The following is an 18555-nucleotide window of genomic DNA, read 5'->3' as shown; positions in this document are numbered from 1 at the left end:
TACCTGAGTGTCCCCAGGAGGAGGGGCCCGGGTTCGGTGGCCGTGATGTCTGCAAGGAAGGGTGCTGTGGAGGAGGTGCAGGAGCTGGGGGGCCGTGGTTTCGGGGTTGGTGGTGTTGGGGGAGGTGGTGGTAGGAGGAGGAGTGGTCTGTGGTGAAGGAGGTTGAGGAAGAGGAGGGGACGGGCAGGGAGGAGGTGCTTGGGCGACGGAGGAGGGAGGAGGAGGAGGAGGAGGTAGAGTGTTTGAGGGGGGGCCTTGACATAGGGGGCTCCTTCAGGCCAAAGGAGAGATGATGATCAAAATAAACGATGATGGAGGTTAGAGCAGATGTGGTGGAGAAAAAGGGGGAAAAGAGGAAGAAAATGAGGTAAGAAAACAAAAGGGTATGAAGATAATAATGAGAAGGGGATGATAAAACATAGAAAATACAGGAAAAAAAATCAGGAATCATGGAGGAAGGATGGAACAAAGTAAAGAAAAGAGGGGGGGGGGATAAAAAAGTGAGTAAAACAAGTTAACGTGATGGAGGGAAAACTGAAAAATGACAATGTAAAAACATTTGTGAAAGCCTTGTATCTCCAAGATGCAAGTTTGTTTTTCTAGAAATGGAAAAAGGTGAAGAGGATTTTTTCCTTAATTCAAACCTTCAGTAACTGATTAATCTACTTGGTTTTGTCTTTTTATACATATACGATTCATTTTATATTGAACATTTATAAAAATACGATAAACGATATGAGAACAACTAGAGCTATATGGATTTACTGTGACATCGTTTTGGTTCTTTTCTTTGGTGTCAGGTCAGAAGTGAAGTCGATTTTGTGGCTCGTTGACTTGACTTTAGTTATAATCTTTGTGAAGGTAAAATAGACCGTGGGATCTAAATTTGCGTGGCAGTAAATGGCAATAAGTGAACTTTGATTCTGTTCAAGTAAAGCCTTTCTTTAGCAGGGCTGATTTCTCACCCTGTCGGCGGTTGAATCACGTACGAGGCGACTGACTTTTATATCGACTTTCCTACACTGAGGAATAAAATCCTCTGCAGCTAAACATCAGGATTCCGATATCTGGAGTCAGGCCTCAGCTGTCGGTTCAGATCAGGCCGGCTTCGCCTCGCAGCGAGGCCGAGGTTAAAAGCTTAATAGAAAAATAAATCAGTGATCAATCTTTAATGCGCCGGCCCGGAGGCGATTCCTGGGGGCAGAATACAAGAAGGCTGAACGCCAGCGGCAACCGAGAAGAGGCACTGAGAGAAGGAGGCTCTGCAGAGAAGCACAGGCTGCTGCTTTAGAAACCTGCACGTCTGTACAGATGTGCACAGGGTTCCACACAGAAGCGTTTCTCTGCTGTAGAGACATTTATAAAACATGTCGCTCTGCGAAGACATGATTATTTATTTATTTCCTTCACAGAACTGAGGAATTTAGCATCACTTGCAGTTCTACAAAACGGAATGTACAGGTGGTCCTTTTTAATTAAACCTAAAATATATTTAGCTGCTCAGGAAGTGAGCAAACACGACAGCATGATATAAACCTTTAAACCAGTCAACAGTTCGGTGTGTGTGTGTGTGTGTAACTTACACAGCTGTGGGAGGAGCTGGGACTTTGGGGTCGTGACCCCATGGCGGTTCCACTCAGGCTGCGTGCAATGCGTCGCAGGTTTGCTGCACTGTAGCTCTCGTCTTCACCTCGAGCCAACTGCACAAAGGTAAGAGGGCAGCAGGGAAAAACATTTTTACAAACTTTGTCAAGATACCTGTTTTGATATTAAGCGCTCGATTTATTAGTCCATAAGACAATTAAAATAGCCATAAAATAAATCAACCACAAAGAACTAAAAAATATTCAAAGTATTTTGAAAGTATTCAAAAATAAATAAATAGTATTCAGCGTTGTACTTGCTCCTCCTATCTGTCACCAAAAAAACAAAAAAAAAACAAGATGGTGACAGGCAAGAAGACGAAGGAATTAAAGCCGCAGCCCACAAATCGATAAGCGACATCACTCCGTCCACTTCTTTGTAGACTATGGTAGAAGCTGATTTAGCCCGCAGCCTTTAGCCTCCGGCACAGAGCAGCAGCAAGTCTGGTAAATGCTCTCAGTGTGTGTTTTGTATCCGGTTGGTGTACATGCGTCCCTTTTGTTTATCTTTCTTCTTTGAAATGAAAAAGGCCTAAACATAATTACACCTAAGTGAGAAATTGCTAACGAGACCACAGAGAGGCCTGGCACACATTAACAAAATTAAACTGGTTTGTGAAATTGCTTCATCTGAAACAAGCCAAATAATTATCGGACACACACACACACACCTGATGAGTTGTAACAGGTGTTCTGTAGGCGGATCTCTCAATCTCAGCCGTTGGTGTCTTGGAGCGTCCAGACCCTGACAGCATTCTCCTCACACCTAAAACAAAACGCACAAATTATTATCAACAGTAGATACAATACTAACAATGAAAATGTGTGTTGCAGCAGTACAACACAAATAGAGAACAGTGGTGAGTGATTTTTTTGATGGTAACTAAGCATCATTTAGGAGCATCAGGATAACCTGAAATATTGAACTTGTATATCTAGTAACTACCTGGTTTATTGTTGGCTGGTTGAGGACTGACTCCGCGGCTGCCCCGGTGCATGCTGGGAGCCAGCAGACTGGCCTGGTACAGAGACTCCAGCTCTGACAGCTCCTCACAGGGCGCATCCTCTCCCCCTCCTCCTGTTGCATTCTGGGAGCCGTAGTATCTATTGACGTTTTGGGCCCAGCGCTCCACGGGCAGTGCCGCTACGTGGTCCTGACTGGGGGGCGGGGAAGAGGGGGGCGGGGCAGGCCAGCTCACGGCTGACAGAGGGAGATCATTGGAATTGGAGTCCAGTTGAGTTGAGTAAAGAGGCGAGCTGATTGGGGGGTCAACGGGGGAATCGACGACATCGCGTGGGTCCAAATACAAGCAGGACCAATTCCTGGCTGGGTAGGATGATGGGAGCGGGGCTACCCTGGGGCTGGCCGCGGGGGGCATGCAATGTGGGTGTCGGGTGGAATGAGGCGACTCCGCCATCATCGGATGGCCCCCGTCATTGGTGCCAACAGGTGAAGAGGTTTGAGAGTATGGCCTGGGTGGGGGTGGTGCCGGGGCCTTCACTGGGATGCAGACAGGGGCCGTTCTGGTCCTTTGGGGAGGATGCTCCGCCTCCTCAGATTGAGGGGGTGGGGCCAAGTCTCCCAAGGGGCCCTCCTCCAAGTTGTCCACGCACAGGGCAGGGAGGGACCTAGTGTTGGTGAGGGGTTTCCCAAAGACAAAGCAGGGGCCTCCAGTCATGCTGTTGTCTCTGGGTGAACCTGTATGGGCCACAGAGCTGGGTTTGGGATGGGGGGGCTTAACAAGGCAGGTAGAGAGAGGCGGGGCCGGATGGTCCTGACTGGCGGCCGACTGGTTGGATTGTCTGTCTGTCAAAAGTATTTGGAGCGAGAGAGGCTTTTCACTGCAGAGAGAGAAAGAGACAGACAGAGGGAGACAGACAGACAGAGAAGGTAAGGAAGTACGTAAGTGTTGACCTGCAGTATGTTTGGAACAGACGGTGTCGATCGAGAGCTTGGGCCCAGCGTGCGTTTGTGTGTGTGTGTGTGTGTGTTTTTGGGGAGGTTTCCTGGAGAGTGTTGACAATCTCTCCCCATGGCTCACACTCGCAGCTAGTTGTCACAACACTTCTCCTCCACAACAAAGATTTTTCTTGCTACGGCTCCCTGCAGGCCGCAGTGTTTGTTACAGTCCCAAATAAATAAAGTTTGACCAAAAGAAACCGATTTAATGAACCAAATTTAATGTTGGTTGCACAACTGTAGCCTCCTATTCACTAACGAGAGATAATACATTTTCCCCATTTATTTATTTAAAGAAGTAGAAAACTAAATTGTTTTATGTAGTACAAATAAAACAGAGCAGTTTTACTTCAAAATGTGTTATTACAGTTTTTGCCGTGACCGCGTTGAGCTTCATGAAGTCCTGGGACGAGACAAAAAAAACAAACTCTGTGGTACCCTCGACTCTCGCTGACTTTCAGAGGTATGTCTTTCTTCTCCTTGACAAACTACGTCACACTAGGCTCCTTCCACCATAGGACGCGCGTCCACATTCAGACCAGAACCTGTGCTCACCCACCGTACCTGGGAACATGTGCTATAAAACGAGGCACTGCACAGGAGTACAGGGCGGAGGGAAACACAAACGCTGAAGTCCACCATCCATCAAGCTAACAAGTGCATCTTTGAAATGGCTTTAAAATTAGCCTTTTATGGATGCATTACCAGTTTGAAAAATAGGGAATGTATTTTTTTATATTTTAATAGTGTTGGTAGTGCTAATGCTACTCCTGATTGGCTGCGCAGACTACAGGGGGTACCTGGGCTGTTCTTGCAGCTGCTGCCCCTCCTCCTCCTCCTGCTGCTGCTGTGGTTGCTGTCTGACTCCCTCGGAGTCCTGCTGCTGCAGTTGCATGCGTTGCTGCAGGCTGCGGGCTCTTCTCATACAGCGTTGCAGCCGGCTTTGATTACTAGCTCCGCCCTTGACTGCCACCAGCTGCAGTTTGGCTGCAGCCGGGTAACATGTCAACAAAAAATACAAAACAGAAAGAAAAAAAAAAAACAGGAAAGAATAAATAAGGAAACAACGAAAAGATGTAGAAAATAACTTATTATGACGATTCCATGCAAAAATCTTAAAACCAAAAATACAGCTGACAGAAAATGAATTATGAGACATTGTGTGTGTGTGTGTGTGTGTGGTGAGAATGGTGGGCATGAGAAAGATCAATAATTCAGGTCTGGTCGTCAATAATGCCATTGAAAAATTATATTCAGACAAATGTTAAATTAACAAAATTATAAATAAACATGTCGGCCAAAGTGAGCTGAAACACTGCAGGAGAATCAAAGCGACACTGGGCTCCGTTTCTGCGTTCCAACAATGATTTAGGGACTCATGGTTCTAAAGAGTGTTTCCCATAACTATATCGTGACATGTTGTTATTTATTGGGTCTCTCACCATTTCAACATTCGGCTCAATTTGGGCCAACCTTCACCCAGCTTGTTTCATCAGTAAAACACGGGGGTATAATCAGAACTGCACTTGATTGGTTAAAAAGCTTTGGAAACGTCTTCATTCGGAAGAACTGGGGAGCCGTGTCCCAGAATTGAGCATATTTTCTAAATGAAACAGATGGACCAGCTGTGCAGGTAGAAGTTTGTTGATCTAATCGTCTGGCTGCTCACTTCTTGTCATTGATGTCTCAATGTTGGTATTACTGACGGATATGCTAAAAAAAAAACTTGTTTCTTGAAAGTGATGCTGTTATGATGGGTTTTTATTTAGAGGAGATTTAAAGCTTATTATTTCTTTATCTGTTTTCGTTGCTTTAACAGCAGTCTGATTTTTGTGTTGTGCTTCAGGAACAACAGCAACAGCAGGGCTGCATGCGTGTGTGCGTGCGAGTGACAGCTCAAACAGAGAAAGCGATGTGGAGTGGATGTTTAGAGAGAGAAGAATTAAGTGCGTAGTTAAAAGGAGAAAGCATACGTGTTGTAGCAGAGAGCAAATAGTGTGTTGTGTGTGTGTGTGTGTGAGAACAACCCTTAGTGACACACAAATACATTGGAATCTCTTGGCTTTCATCAGCAGAGCACTCTGCTGCCTCTGGTTGCCATTAGCAACAAAGCAAAGGGCTGGTGGGCAGAACTCATTCCCAGTGTGTTTATTTAGTGAGAGATACTCTGCTGCGATATGGCTGCGTATGTACAAAGGTGGAAGTGGGAAAAGCTTACAGACTGCTTCGTTGACGGCCGACAGCACGGCAGAGACCTCGCCCGCCTGCTCCAGACGCACCGACTGGTCCAGCAGAAGCTCCGCCTCTGACACACATCTCTCAAAGCTATCGCCTTTACCTGCAGGACAAACACAGGCACACTTATTGATGTAGCGGGCCAGTGACAAAGACGATAGACCCAAAGCCTTCTGAAAGTGTAAATGTACATGTTTGTGTCATGAAGCAGCCTAACATTTTCTATATGGAACATTGGGATTAACACAAATAACCACTCAAGTTGTTTGCATAAGTGTTTATAAGTTTTTCCATACTGGATAGAATGTATTACCCTGCAGCAATTTTGAGATTGAAATCACTGCATGAAAACACTGCATAAATGACACTTTCTAATTATGTGGATATTATCCTGTTTGTCTCACATGCAAGCCTATCGTACGTAGGTTTTAAGTCAATAATGTGAAAATTTGTAGGGAAAGTTTAGGGACCGTTTGTTTTCAGCTCAAAATGAAGTGAAAAACCTCAGAAACAACAAACAACCAGTTTAAAGTCAAGAGCGCAGCCTGGTTGCACACACAAACACACACACAGGCTTCACATGGTGGACCATTGTGTCTTTTGTGGGCCCTTTCAGTTGCTCAATGAGGAACATTCCTGTTGTTATAAACACACACCTGCTGACCGACGACACACAAACACACACACACACACAGTACAACAGATGACCGACAGTTGGATCAGTGATTGGCTGAATAGCTGATCAATCTCTTACTGATTTTTTGACATGTACAGACAAAGTGAAGTGCATTGTCGATAAATACATTATTATTCATTACATGAAGCACTACAGGTGATGGGTGGATGTGTGTGTTTACCTTCGATCTGTAGCTGGTCCAGGTCCAAGTATTTGCTGGGTCGGGGGTTGAAGCCGAGCGCCGCCTCCCTTTCCTTCTCCTGCCGGCGATGCTGCTCCTCCTCCCTTGCTCTCCTCTGCACCTCCTCCTGCAGGTCGTCCAGCTCGCTGCGGCCAACGGATGTCGCTGCTCAACACACAATCACACAAAACACGTATAGTCATCACTGAGAACTATGGCAACAAACACACAAGTCATTCAGCCGGATTCAACATGTTTCAGCCAATTCCAGTTTGAGTGATTGATTAAGTTGATTCGTCACTCTGACCAACATCAAGTTGGAAACTCGAGAGTTTACTAGAAAGTTAAACATTCTCAGATGTACCAATGTCTCAGGCGCCACTTGTCATTATTAAAAGCAGCACCGAGGTTCTGAAATTGGACAGTAATGTTGTTCTGAATCAAACATTCTTATGAAGAGAATACATTTTAAATATATATGTGCCGACTTTGCACTGAATATGCTGTGATTGATGAGCAAAACAAAAAGGAGAGGTTTCCGTAAAGAGATGAAGCGAGGCCTTTACGTGTCAGACTCGTACCGAGGCCTCTCCTGTTGGAGGAACTGAGTTCCTGCAGCAATGCTCCACTGCTCTTTGACCTGATGTTCCTCCATGCAGGTCCTGAGGAAGAGGAAGAAGGCTTCTTCACAACGCAGTCCCTGAAGACAAAAGAGAGAGAGAGTCCTGGTTTAGCACGTTGACATCAAGAAATAGGTCTGGAATATGTTGAAAGGAATCCACCCAAAACCTATTATCATTCAATTATTGCTAAACAAAGGAGTTTTGTATTATCCTATATGAAGGAGTGTGTAGGCACAATGTGGATGAAGCTGCACAGGAAATATCCAGAATTTTTGCTCCTTTGTTTGGACTGATATTCTTTATTATTAAGGGCGCTCGGCTCACATTTGATACCACACTTTTCGAAACAGGAGCTGGAGAACAACACTACTAGACAGACTGTGTAATGAAGGGATTATTACTTAAAATATGACTTCTATCCTGGTTCCTTCAAAAAGCTCTGGGCCTAAACCTCCTGTGCACTAACCTGTCGGCCACGTTCAGTTCCAGGCTGACTGGGCTGCTGCTGTTCCTCTCGCTGCTCTCATATCCGCTCTCCATCCTCTGAATCAGCCTGGGAGGAGGGGGAGGAGGCGGAGGCAAGTCTGCATGTCGTTCACTGCCCCTGCCACTTCCAGGCACACTGCCACCTCCTGTACGGGTGGCGGAGGTGGTGGGAAGAGTCCAGGAGGAGCCCGGCCCGACGTTGCTCGCGTCCTCCTGGGCCGGGAAGGAGGAGTTTTCTCCCCCTCCTCCCGGAGCCCCGCGGTCCTCGAGCAGTGACGCTCCGAGCGGGCTGTACCCCGCCTGCCTCCGCCTCTCGCGATTGAAGATGCTGTCGATGTTGAGCGCCTCCCTGCGGGGCCTCCATGCTGGCCGGTACCTCCCAGGACCGGCTCCGCCCGAGCAGCTGGACTTGGACTCGCTGCTGGTGCTGTCGGCCTCCCAGTCATGCGGTTTACTAGAGGGAGGGCAGGGAGGTGAAATGGTGGCAGGATAGAGGTGGTTGTTGGCGGAGGAGTGGATTTCAGAGGAGAGGACGGCAGCCGGTAAAGATGAGGAGGACGAGGAGGAGAGGGGTCGGCTGTGGATGATGTTGCTCATGGTCTCTTTGAAGTCTCTGAGGCGACTGGTTGAGGATGAGAAGGAGGAGGAGGAGGAAGGTTTGGGGAGGTGACGAGGAACCTGTTGCTCCTTCAAAGTCTCTCCTGGGAGGAGGAGAGAAGGGAGTAACAGGAGGGAGGCAAGAGGGGAGAAAGGAGGAACAGACAGAGAAGCAGAGTAAGAAATCCAAAGAAATGTGGACAAGTTAGAATGAAAGAGAGGTAAAATAACAAAATATACAGAGACATGGGGAAAAATAAGATTATAGTGACTGCAGGAATGAATCAAGGAAGAAAGAACAAATGATTTAATATGAGTGACAACAAAAGAAATGCTGACGGCAATGCAAGTTTTTGTTGTTGTGTTTCATATTTTTCTTCTCCCGCAAAGAAGCGTTTAGTGACCTAATGTTACCGTTAAGGAATATCTCAACATTTTATTGAAGACTCCCTAAAATCTCAGTATCCTATGAAAATAAAAGCAATGAATCTTCATAATATATATAACCACGTCATGTCATTAGCTGGAAAACAGATCACCTACTTTAGTTAAGACCAACATGCAATGCTGTAAAAATCAGTTAAATTGTATATATTCTGAAATGTTTAAATCTCTTTCCATTTCCTAATACATTGGTGTTTACATTTAAAATGTGCTTTAATATTTGGTGTTTGTTTCAGTTTTTCTCAGCTGTAAGGCATTTTATATTTTTATTCAATACAACGATTAAAAGAACCCAATTTAAGGGATTATTCAAAATGATTATTCATAAGATGAGATCAGGTTACATAAAGTCTTGAAAAAATCCGGTGTTGATTCAATTTTCTTTCTTAATAGTCTGCCCAGTAGTTTCCTCTCTGCCCTGTGATTGGCCCCTGTGCCCCGGCCCCTGCCTACCCTCACTGTGGTAACCAGCCGACGGGGCTTCGTTGTCGAGTTTAGATCGCCGGTGGCGGCTAGAGCTCCGCCTCCTATCCCCGGCCCCGCCTCCCTTCCTCAGAGACTGGTGCTGCTCACCGTCCGTCAAGTGGCCTTAGCAACAAGAAGCATGGTAACAGATGTTTACAGCATGGTCACTAACATGAACGAAACATGAAGACAAATAGCAGAGCGTGAAGGACTGCACAGCAAGGCCTTACAGGAAAATTTAAAAAATACAAGCAAACTTTGCTCATAATAAAGATGATCAAGTATAAATGAATGAATTAAGATGAAAGGCGTCTTGTCAGAGAGATGCCCCGAGAAACCCATGCCGTGATTGTCTACCAACAGGCTGATAGTCCGTCTATAAATCGACCCTAAACCTGAGTTATCAAACTACCCGCCCAACCCTTCACTGCTATGCCATTCGTAGCCTCTGCTACTTCCCCCGGGCACCCAACTACAACTACCCACTCTCCAACTACCCACCTACGGTATCCAGGCTGCAGAGCGAAGTGTGCAGGGCTCCTTCCGGGCGCTCGGTGCAGACGACGGTTCCCTGGGAGTCAGAGGAGTAGTGACTGGCCAGGGACTCATGGTGCGAGTGGGAGGGCTGTCGGGACGAGTAGCTCTCCGTCGACGAATCGGTGCGAGTGTCGCTGGAGATCGACTGCTCGCGGCCTGGCCGAGCGGGTTGAGGGGGACGGGGGGGGTTAGTGAACAAGTCGGGGTGTCAGCGGGGATGTGTTCATACACACACACACACACACATCAGACACGCCTTAACAGCGTTGGTTACTACGGCTACTACTACAACAACTACTGTAACCATTAGCTTTTCTTTAGTTGACACAATAGTCATAGTTCTATAACCACCACTACTACTACTACTACTACAACAACAACAACTACCGTTTGTGGTTTAGTTACCTGAATGTTTGCTGTTGTGCTACTACTACGACTCCTAGCTGTGTTGTAGTTACCCGAGTCCTCGCTGTCGTAACAGGCCTTGTTGAGGTGATGGAGGTCGAAGCGCGGGGGCAGGTCCTGGACCGACACCGGCGTTCCCCGCGGGTCGGCGTACAGCAGCAGCAGAGGCTGGTAGTGGCCCTTGATGCAGCGAGAAACCACGTCCTTCCACTTAGGACCAATCTGGAGGAGAGTGACCATAACGTGAGGCTGAATCAGACAAGTTTCAAATAAGGATTTGAAGTACCAAAATAAGCTGAGACAAACAATACTATGCACTGGGCCTACTGTCCACATGTTTTATGATAGTATAATACATATATAAAACCTTTTCCACATAAAACTAGTGCCTGAAAATCATTTACCAGCAGCAGTAAAGACGTCCCGTTCACCTCAAAAACAATGTTGAGCAGCTAAATCAGTAACGGCTGCTGAAATGTTGCGGAAGGTTTCATCGCGCGGTCAGAAAAAAAAAGCGTTGTCTTCCTGCTTTCTGTCTGTATGTTTTGTTTTAAAAAATTCTTCCCGATTGTTATTACAGCTCTTACTCCTCGTCCTCAATCACCTCCAGATATGCTCAAATCCAACAGGACGTCCCAAAAATCCCCAAACCCCGACCTCTCCGTAAACCATGTAGTGGTCAGAGTGCGAAAAAAATGTGTGCGCTTACGCGAGTGAAAGAAAGAAATGTGTGAGCAAACGCTTCTGCTCTGCCGCGCGCGACTGTGTGTGTGTGTGTGTGTGTGTGTGCGCGCACGCTTTGACCACACCCTCCCTCATGTCCAGCTGGACAGATCAACAATAGAGGGATATCCTTGTTTTTGCAACCAGCAGAGAGAGAGAGAGAGAGAAAGAGTGAGAGAGACATAGAGGGAGTGGGGTAATGTGATATCTCATGATTCCATCAATGTTATTGGAGTACAGCAATAATAGAAACTAAAGTAAAAGAGGAGAAAGAAGTAAAAAATGGGAGGTCAGAGAGAGGTGGGGATTAATTTTGTTCGACTTATAGTAAATTAAATATACAGTCATTATCGTTGTCAGTGTGCCCCACTAACAACACTTCCACCTTTGACCCCATGCATGTCTGAATATACCTCCTTGACGTGTGCGTCATCAAAGTACATCCATCGTCGGATCTTTGTCTGGAAAAAGAAGGTGGAGTAGTGTTTCCCGTAGTAACACACCATGCCGACCAGGTAGAGCTCGGACTGACGAGCCTTCTCCTCAGTCACCCTGTAAAACAACTGAGAACAAAGCAAGAGGGTTCAATGGAGCGCTGCATCCTGAAGACTCTGATGTTCATGGACGTGTTGGTTTAAAAAAAAACAGACGTCATACATCCCCGAGACGCAGGCAGGTCCCCAGGGTGTGAATGACGTCCTCTGCGAGGTCCGACTGCTCCGAGTCCCAAACCAGACCGATGGTGATGATCTCCGGACTGTTGAGGAGGACGCGAGCCATCCTGAGCTGCTGGCCACACTGGCTCTGAAGAAGAGGAGGAGGAGGAAGGACATTTACAACGCTTACATTGCCATCACGTTTGGGGAGCTGTAACCATTTGGTCAACAACAACTTGTCTGTCAGGTAATTGTCTCACGGGGCAGCTGCGCAGGTCTCCCATGCTGGCGTTTCGCAGCAGTTCCCCGAACATGCCGGGAGTCGCTTTCTCCCTCGTCTCCAGCATCTTCACTGCCTGGTTACTGAGGAGGAGGAGAAGGAGGAGATATGACATTTGCCGTTGTTACATTTAATATTACATTGAAAGCACAGAAAACACAATTAGCAACTCTGCATTATTTGTGCAAAAAATACGGCGCTGTGACCTCAACCTACCTCTTTTGAGATAGGAGCCGAACAATGTCACACACAGACTTACCACAAAGAGGTGGTGGAGATGTAGTGGACCATCTGAATGAAAGGTAAAGGGTCCGAGGACGCCCCGCAGCTGCTGCACACACACTGACACACACACACAAAGTATTGTCATGATCAGTTAATCTGAAGAAAGGACAATTTAAAGCAAAGTGAAGTCTTTAAATATCTCGTTTTGTCAGACCAACAGATAAATAATACATTGCAGTAACCTCTTCTACCGAGAGTAAGCCATTTAGAGCCTGTATTTCAATCTAAATGGTTTTAATGTTTGTTTCGTCATTAGTTCCAGTGAACATCGGCCGGTGAACACAGTCCACAATAAGACCGCGTCTCCGTCTCACCTGTTCGAACAGCGTCATGGCAAACTTCTGGTGTGGGATGCAGTGTCTGGCTGTGCAGATGTCTTCTTTGGTCTCTTCTGCAATGTGGAAGTGAATCCTCATCAGGATGTTTTCCTGCCGAATACACACGGAGCAGAAATGACCCTCGACGGGTTCACAACAGAACAGAAGTCAACACTGAATGCGTCACAGTGTTCTCACAAAGCACTCGGCGGCGTCGTCCATGATGCCGAGCTGAAACCGCTGCTCGTCCTGGAAGGTTTTGGCGAGCGCGCTGCGAAGAGCGTCGGAGGGCAGAACTCTCTCACTGCTGTACTGGAACTGAGCAAAGATACTCTGCAGAACGAGCGGGGAGGCAGACACGTGGAGCGTGTTAGGAGACAGGAAGCTGGTCCTAGATCAGTTTGTAGATAACCGGTGAGAGCGATTCTCACCTTCAGAGCGCAGAAGATGCACGAATCCTCCATGCACTTGTGAGTGGTCAGCTGACGGAAACTGCGCCTGAAGATGTCGAGGTGCCAGAGGACCTGAGAAACAGAGGAATGATATCCGTTAACATCACTAAAAGAAAATATACGCACATGCCCCGGCCAGGTCAGCATTCAACTAACTAAACTGTAACTAAAAGAAATATGAGGAGGAGGAAGGATCGGGAATTCCAGGATTTAATAAAACAGTCATATCGTCTGTAGAGATATTCAAAATCGCCCTCACCAACCTCGCAAAAACAGTGAAAGCAATATTCCTTCAACAAACGCCTGCCAGGATCTGATCCCAAAATCTCAGCTGACAGAGAATAGTTCATAAAGACTTTGAGGGACTTTAAGAGTTACAAAACAACATCTGTCAAGCATTCCCTCTCACTTTTTGAGAAGAACCAGAAGAACCAAGATAATCTATGTCCTAGTGGCGTCGCGGCCGCTCGGACTCCACTAAATGCTACGCGAGATACCGGCCAATCGGCAGTCAGCACGGACACACTGGCGCGGCTGCTGAGTCCACAGTCGGCCAATCAGAGAGTTTTTTTTTATTTGACCTGAAGACAAGCTGAAATATGTGTGAGAGAGCGAAAGAAACTTAGTGGAAAAGTGCAGACATGAAAGTGTGTGTGAGTGTGCGAGTGTGAGCGCATGTGTCAAACTGTGTTCATCGTTCCCTCCATCTGCTCCAGGAAACCATCTGGGCTCCTGCATGACGAAGATGAGTGTGTGTGAGAGAGTTGGAGTGTGTTAAAGTCAGAGTGATGTTCAAAGAATGTGTGTGTGTGTGTGTGTGGGAGCGGGGGATGTCAAGACGATAAAAAGGGTAAAAACAAAAAACAACATGATGTTTCCCGTGTCGGACAGAACAAATGTCTTTTCATTCACTTGTCAAGCAAATTTCAAGCAAACTTTTGAAATGTAACAAAACAACCAAAATATGTGAATAAGTCACGTTTCCACATTACAGTGTTGGAGTGAAAGGACTGAACAGCCTCCTGCAAGCAACCGCGCTTTAAGCTTCATACAAACTGTCAGCAGCACTATGAACATTATAGTGCGGTTGAAGCGGCACAAGTTCAGCCTGCAGAAATCACATGAAGTCTCCTGAATTAAGACACACACACACACACACACACACACACACACACACACACACACACACACACACACACACACACACACACACACATTTCATAACAGGATCGGTAACTCAGTTCTAACTGCAGATGAGAACATTCTATTCAACATTTCATTGGAAATAAAAATGCAGGGATTTGTTTAGATAATGTACATTTTGTACCTATCTGCTCAACCCAGAATATTAAAACGGGATCAACAAAATATTTATTTAATATTTGTGTCTTGAGACTCCGACTTCTCTCCTGCTGAGCGGCAGGAATTCAGACATGAAGGAATTTTTTCATCTATATTAATGAGAAGGATTTAAAAAGAAAAAAAAAGCCAAAGCGGTCCGGAGGTCAGATTCAGGACTTTGCCTCAGTTTGTGTCATTTTTTGGCCACACATTCAAGATTTAATCACAGTGTGATATCCTGAGTTGTGGGACACAAAAGTAAACTGGACTAGAGCTGAAATTATTCAATTTGTCCATCAACAAGAATATATTTATAATCATTCATATTAGTTACCTTTTTTGTAGTTTTGACTGATGGACAGGAATAAAAGAGGACATTTTAAGCCCTTGGAAATCCATGTAAATCTACATCAAACATTTTTTCTATTCGACACTCGCACGCGGGCACACGACAGAAGGTGTGCTCTGAGGTGTGAATTTGGTGCCTCCTTCGTCTTCAGTGAAACATACTGTGGTGTCAGCAGTTTGGGTGTGTTTGTTTTCTCCTTCCTGTCCTGTCCTGTACTCCCCCCCTACCAAGTCCAATATGTTACTCTGTTCCTAACGGACAAAGCAGCAGTGTTCAGCAGGTCAGCCAGGTGACACCTCCAGCACAGATCTGTATTCCCCCATCTGTTACTTAAACGTAGCGTATTAATCATTGCGTTATAATTTCTCACTGCCCAAAGCGACCAGTTGTGAAAAGTGATCACAGTCAGCGTCGAGGCTATTTGACATTTAAATCGCTGCATGATGAGGCAGACATTTGTAATGTCAACAACATACGAGACCCGTGACTCAAAGCCATCTGGTGTAGCAAGGAAGAGACGGAGGGAGGGGTTTTCTGATGGAGCAGCAGGGATGGGCGGAGGTGTCCGTCCAGAGGGTCAACTCTGGGGGAGGCGGCGCCGCGGATGTTAATGAAATCTTTAAATATCTGAAGAAGGTGCGTTCTAGTAACAGTTAAACCCCCTCAAAAGTATAAATAAGTGTTCTCACCAGCGGGTGAGATGAATAGAAGGGACTAGTCTGCACTTCAGATGGTCGGTCTTGCTTTTAGGAAGTCCTCTTTACATTATTTAGGTTTTTTTTTCTTCACATTTTCACATGCAAAGTGGACCAAAAAGTTGAGGGGAAACATCGTAAATATCAAAGGCTGTCCGGTTATCAATTGAATTACTCTCTTAAAGCTACACCAGCATGCTGGATGTCCTGAGCAGCAGAAGATCAGCTGTTCGTTACCACAATATTCTTCCTCTTCTTCCACACGTCGGAGCTGCTAAGCTTCTCGACAGCCCCCCACCCCCCCCCCCCCGGTCCGCCACGCCACGCCGCCTCCACTTCCCCTCAGCTGCGCCGCTCGCGGCCTCACAATTCTTCTGATCACTTTGAGTGGAGAAGAACAGACCGACAGAGAGGTAAAGGGCCGCTGGAGGGGAAGTCATGAGGAAGTTTGAGAGTTCACGGTACACTGGTCTCGGCGGGGGAGGGTGGCTCAGCAGACGGATACCTCGGGCCGAGAGTTACTTCTCAGATTTACTGAGAGCAGTGCGTTCCAGAAAGTGCTGCGTTGAGGTCTACAGATCGATGGGACACATTTACAAGAGTTGTGTCTAATCTGCAAATTGTTGATGGTATTGAAAAAAGGGACCCCAATTGCATGCTGGGTACAGCTCGCTCTCCGTCGCACGCTTCAGGGAACAGATGACGACAGAGATCTGCAGGACATAATTATCAAGAAGTCTCAAGGTGGCCCTTTCCTCCATCACACTTGGGTGTTTTGCTCCGGACCGAAGAGAGCTGTTCTCGGAGTTCCTTTAAAGAAAAACCTGTACTACAAAAACCTCTCCAATGGTCATACAAAGTCTGTATGTAGTTCAAACACGAAGGATTGACAGAAAACAAAGCAGCATGTAATACAGTGCAAGTTGTTGTAATTTGATCTGATTGACATCAGCAGCGCCGTTTACTCTCCTGCAGCCCAATCGGAGTGGGATTGTGTTTCTGCTAATGCTAACACAAGCCTTCCTGCTGGCGCCGCTGCGTCACATTCAAACACTTCTACTGAAACACAAGGAGGCTTTTATAACGAAGCAGGCAGAGGAAACAAGGTGTGTTCTTTAGAAATATGGTCAGACTCTTGACCGTATTGATCTTTAGAAAAAAAGACCAGAGATGTTGACCTTGCAGATTCCACACGTTTTTTTTAAACCTGCCACCCACATAACCCACACTTATCCGACTTCACAAGGCTTTATACTACTTTTAAAACATGTGCCTTATTACTATGCAAGACCTGACATTATCATTGAGGTGGAAATTCAGTTCAGGATTCAGATAAGGATTACAACTTACAACAGATGACACCGTGCTGCCTGTGTGCGGTGACCTCTGACCTTGGGCAGTGTGTAGTATTCCTGTCGGACACTGAGCTCCCGTCTAACGACGTAATGAGCATTTCCTCTTCAGCCAAGTGTATCATTTCAGCAGCAGCCGCACCCAGCGGGGTTAATGAGTCAGCCGCCGCTTGAAAACCAATAATTACGGCTCACACTGTCTCGACTCTTACTGTACACAACACACCTCCTCCTTAGACTCCCATTTAAAAAGCGGAGTCATAAATAAGTGTAATGTGCAGTCTGGGAGGTGTTGCAGGCTCCTAGGGGAGGCTCATTACAGGCTCACATAAGTATGGAGCAGATTATCAAACTGGTTGTTATGTGGATGGCGCATCTGCCTGACTGCTGTTTACAAACCGACTAACTGGCTGGCTCAAAGGCACTGCGGTGGAACTGGGCCTGCAGTCAGCATCTACGCTGGATGCATTCAGTCAAAGCATTGCCGAGTAATACTGATGCGCGTAAAAGCCCCTTCACACAGAGATCCCGTAGTCGTCTTCAAAGTCATTAAGAGTCTCCCGCCGCGTTAGCAGCTCTGTGAAACAGAGTGTATTTTCAACAGAGACTGGTTCAACTCATCATGCTGTAGAGACTGATGGCTAACCTCAGCCCGCGCTGCTTACACCGTACAGCTAAAAGTTTCAACTTGCGTGCACCGGATCGTAATCCCGTCATCGGGAGGCTTCTACCACTATGAAGCCATCGACATTTGACCTCACGTTTCTGATTTGATGAAGGAGAAACACCCAGGAAAGCAAACAACTGAAGACATCACCGGGGTCAGACAAAATTGTTACAGAGCCTTACAGAGTTACAGATAACATTTATAAAATAATCTGCAGATCTAATCTAAGATATTTGCTGATAAGAAAAGGTCAGGTGAACGTCCTGTCACAGCTGAGTACATGTGTTCAGTTGACACAGGTCTCACAACAGGGCTCAGCAGGTCAGAGAGACACGTAGTGTACGTTTGTGTGAAAAAGAAATGAGAGACGGTGTGTGTGTGTGTGTGTGTGTGTGTACCTGCAGGGCGCTGTTCAGGAAGCAGCTGTTCTGTCCCGGCTCGTTGCTCAGCCCTTTACTGGGAGCGATGGACGTCATGGTGCGAGGCGTCAACATCCCCTGCATCCCAACGCCACCTTTGCTGCCGCCAGCGCCGGTTCCGCCGACGCCGCTGACACCACCGGACGCAAAGTAGTTCCGTTTCCACGACATTTTCCCGGCTCTCTCCTCTTTCTTCTCGCTTTCCTGGTCTCTCGGCCTCGCTCCTAGCAGGAGTCAACTTCCTGTCTTTCGTTCTCGTGTCGAAGGAGACAGAGACATTTCCGCCGCCACAGGGGAGGACCCAATTTAAAATATAATCAAGTCTCCCGGCGGCAGAAAGGAGCAAGAAAGTGGATCAAAGACAAACTGCGAGAAACTATGAGGAGATGAGGGAACTATGAGTGAACTTCCAAAGTTTTTCTTCTTTACACTGCGAACCGTTTAAGGGCTCATCCCTCTCCAAGTGTTGCAGGTGTGTTCACGCGGCAATGTGTGCAGCTGAGCCGTGAACTCGCATCCTCCTCTTGAACAGCAGAAATAACCGCAGAGGTCAGGGGTCACAGGTCTGCAGAAGAAGAAAAAAAGCAACATTAGGACGGTTTGAAGGTTCGTTTTTACTGTTGCTCACACAGTTTATTTCATACACTCGCTTTTTTTACTAAAATATATTTCAAGACCTCTATAACAGAGATCCCCAACCATCACTTGGTACCAGCAGAGAACTTTTTTCATTTGACTTTTTTTCTGAAAGATATTTTATTTTAAAA

At 46.4% G+C, this 18555-nt stretch overlaps 1 protein-coding gene across 11 annotated transcripts in view; it reads right to left on the bottom strand.

The window, feature by feature from the left end:
* Nucleotides 1-18555, bottom strand: part of usp54a (ubiquitin specific peptidase 54a) — a 37228-nt gene that overhangs the window by 3292 nt on the left and 15381 nt on the right. For 4 of the 11 annotated variants that reach the window (XM_037464956.2, XM_037464954.2, XM_037464955.2 and 1 more), the window contains exons 2-21: nucleotides 17768-18353; nucleotides 12945-13037; nucleotides 12712-12846; nucleotides 12511-12624; nucleotides 12171-12253; nucleotides 11892-11994; nucleotides 11633-11779; nucleotides 11389-11538; nucleotides 10306-10474; nucleotides 9812-10003; nucleotides 9299-9433; nucleotides 7785-8505; nucleotides 7277-7395; nucleotides 6696-6863; nucleotides 5822-5941; nucleotides 4404-4590; nucleotides 2590-3485; nucleotides 2315-2409; nucleotides 1584-1700; nucleotides 4-271 (exon numbers count right to left, since the gene is read on the bottom strand). In XM_037464956.2, the coding sequence (XP_037320853.2) occupies nucleotides 4-271; nucleotides 1584-1700; nucleotides 2315-2409; nucleotides 2590-3485; nucleotides 4404-4590; nucleotides 5822-5941; nucleotides 6696-6863; nucleotides 7277-7395; nucleotides 7785-8505; nucleotides 9299-9433; nucleotides 9812-10003; nucleotides 10306-10474; nucleotides 11389-11538; nucleotides 11633-11779; nucleotides 11892-11994; nucleotides 12171-12253; nucleotides 12511-12624; nucleotides 12712-12846; nucleotides 12945-13037; nucleotides 17768-17959 (4204 nt within the window). In that variant the 5' untranslated portion in view covers nucleotides 17960-18353. Of the gene's footprint in view, nucleotides 1-3; nucleotides 600-1583; nucleotides 1701-2314; nucleotides 2410-2589; nucleotides 3486-4403; nucleotides 4591-5821; nucleotides 5942-6695; nucleotides 6864-7276; nucleotides 7396-7784; nucleotides 8506-9298; nucleotides 9434-9811; nucleotides 10004-10305; nucleotides 10475-11388; nucleotides 11539-11632; nucleotides 11780-11891; nucleotides 11995-12170; nucleotides 12254-12510; nucleotides 12625-12711; nucleotides 12847-12944; nucleotides 13038-13374; nucleotides 13532-17767; nucleotides 18354-18555 lie in introns of those variants that run through there. The other 7 variants (XM_037464959.2, XM_062566755.1, XM_037464961.2 and 4 more) reach the window with 7 other exon arrangements.

The sequence above is a fragment of the Pungitius pungitius genome, chromosome 13 (genome assembly GCF_949316345.1).
Source record: "Pungitius pungitius chromosome 13, fPunPun2.1, whole genome shotgun sequence".
NCBI lineage: Eukaryota > Metazoa > Chordata > Actinopteri > Perciformes > Gasterosteidae > Pungitius > Pungitius pungitius.
Note: the sequence above shows the minus strand (reverse complement) of the source record. Positions and strands in the feature narration are given on the sequence as shown.